Here is a 1,567-nt window from a genome sequence, read left to right as displayed (position 1 = left end):
GGCGTGGGGCTTACCTTAACGCGCTGAAGATAGCTAAGCTCCTCCTTACTGCTGTGGGCTTTGGACATGTGAAGGCTGTGGCTGAGGCCTGCCAGCCCAACGCTGAGGGAAATATTCCTGTCTCTCCGGTTAGGCCGCACATATAACTCACACAGACACATACCTGTATAACTACTTCTTCAATGGTTGACTGCCATATCTCTAGTGACATGTCTTCATTTTTCTCCACGCTACCACCCCCCGCCCTGCGTTGTCAACAGATTAACCAGGCCACCCATGACCAGGCCCTGGTGCTTCAGAGTGCCCTGCAAAACATCCCTAACCCTGCCTCAGAATGCATGCTGCGCAACGTAGCCATCCGCCTAGCCCAGCAGATTTCTGATGAGGTAACAAAAAATCTTAAAGGAATGATTATGCAGGGATTTGTAAGATTTGAATACTCAGAAGTGGCGATGGTAATGAATTTTAAGAAATATTTTAAATAGTTTATACTGAATGACAGGTGGTAATTTAAGGTTTAGAGTATAAACACAGAAGCTGTTAATAAAGGTAGAAACCCACTCTTGAAAATATGATATTTAATATATTATTATATGTAAAGTTGAGAAGAGGATTGCAAGAAATTTAAATTCAAACGAACACAGGATGAGAGGATGATAATCTATTTTTATTGAGTGGTACTGTTTGTAATAATAGATTTTGTTGGACTACTTTTTTCACCAGAATTTCTTCCAGGCATCAAAGTACATCCCAGACATTTGTGTGATCCGAGCGGTACAGAAAATAGTGTGGGCATCAGGCTGTGGTACAGTGCAGCTCGTCTTCAGTTCCAATGAAGAAATCAGCAAGATATATGAGAAGGTAAATGTTCAGTTGCCTTTGAATATTTCTGTTTGTGAGAGTTGTTTTATTAAATGTCCTCCATATATTTTAAAAAACATCACAAGAGCACATTAAAGTGGTTGACATCCATAATGGAATAAAGTCTGCTGTACATCATTCCTTAATAGATATGCAGACTGTTGTATAACCTAGGAGGCAGGGCAGTAAAAGCTTGGCTGTAAAAGGTCCTGAGCTAAAAGCAAGATACAACCCATTTTTGCATAATATATTTCATCTTTGTTTTTCTTGTTAGACAAATGCAGCTAAGGAGCCAGATGGTGAAGATGAGCAGGTGTGCTGCGAGGCCCTGGAAGTGATGACACTGTGTTTTGCCCTCATGCCCACGGCTCTGGACACACTCAGTAAGGAGAAAGCCTGGCAGACCTTCATCATTGACTTGCTGCTACACTGCCATAGCAAGTAAGAATCAGTATACTTTCCAACCAACTGCTGAAGCATATCGTCACCTTCCTAAAATAATGGCCTAAGTCATGTTTTGACAAAAATGTTTTTTTTGCCTAAATCACCCCCTCATGATGCTGGCCACCTCTGGTAAAATCGCCTGAATCCTCAGTTGAGGGGAACATGCAATTCTACCCCCGGTTGTATAATGGCCTATGTCAAAAGTGTGACTCTTTTGTTGAGTTTTTTGTGTTTCCTGAAAAACCTGAAAAAATGACTTAGG

The 1,567-nt window shown here is 41.4% G+C and overlaps 1 protein-coding gene across 1 annotated transcript; it reads left to right on the top strand.

The window, feature by feature from the left end:
- Nucleotides 1-7: 7 nt before the first annotated feature.
- LOC111655283 (ubiquitin carboxyl-terminal hydrolase 9X-like) lies at nucleotides 8-1,302 on the top strand (the record flags this gene model as incomplete). Its single annotated transcript, XM_023406625.2, has 4 exons — nucleotides 8-128; nucleotides 261-386; nucleotides 724-861; nucleotides 1,136-1,302. Coding segments are annotated over exons 2-4 (353 nt in total), but the record flags the coding sequence as incomplete, so codon positions are not given.
- Between the last annotated feature and the right edge of the window lie 265 nt (nucleotides 1,303-1,567).

The sequence above is a fragment of the Seriola lalandi genome, unplaced genomic scaffold, assembly GCF_002814215.2.
Source record: "Seriola lalandi dorsalis isolate HSWRI2012SDOR001 ecotype SW California unplaced genomic scaffold, Sedor1 jcf7180001975254, whole genome shotgun sequence".
NCBI classification, from domain to species: domain Eukaryota; kingdom Metazoa; phylum Chordata; class Actinopteri; order Carangiformes; family Carangidae; genus Seriola; species Seriola lalandi.
Note: the sequence above shows the minus strand (reverse complement) of the source record. Positions and strands in the feature narration are given on the sequence as shown.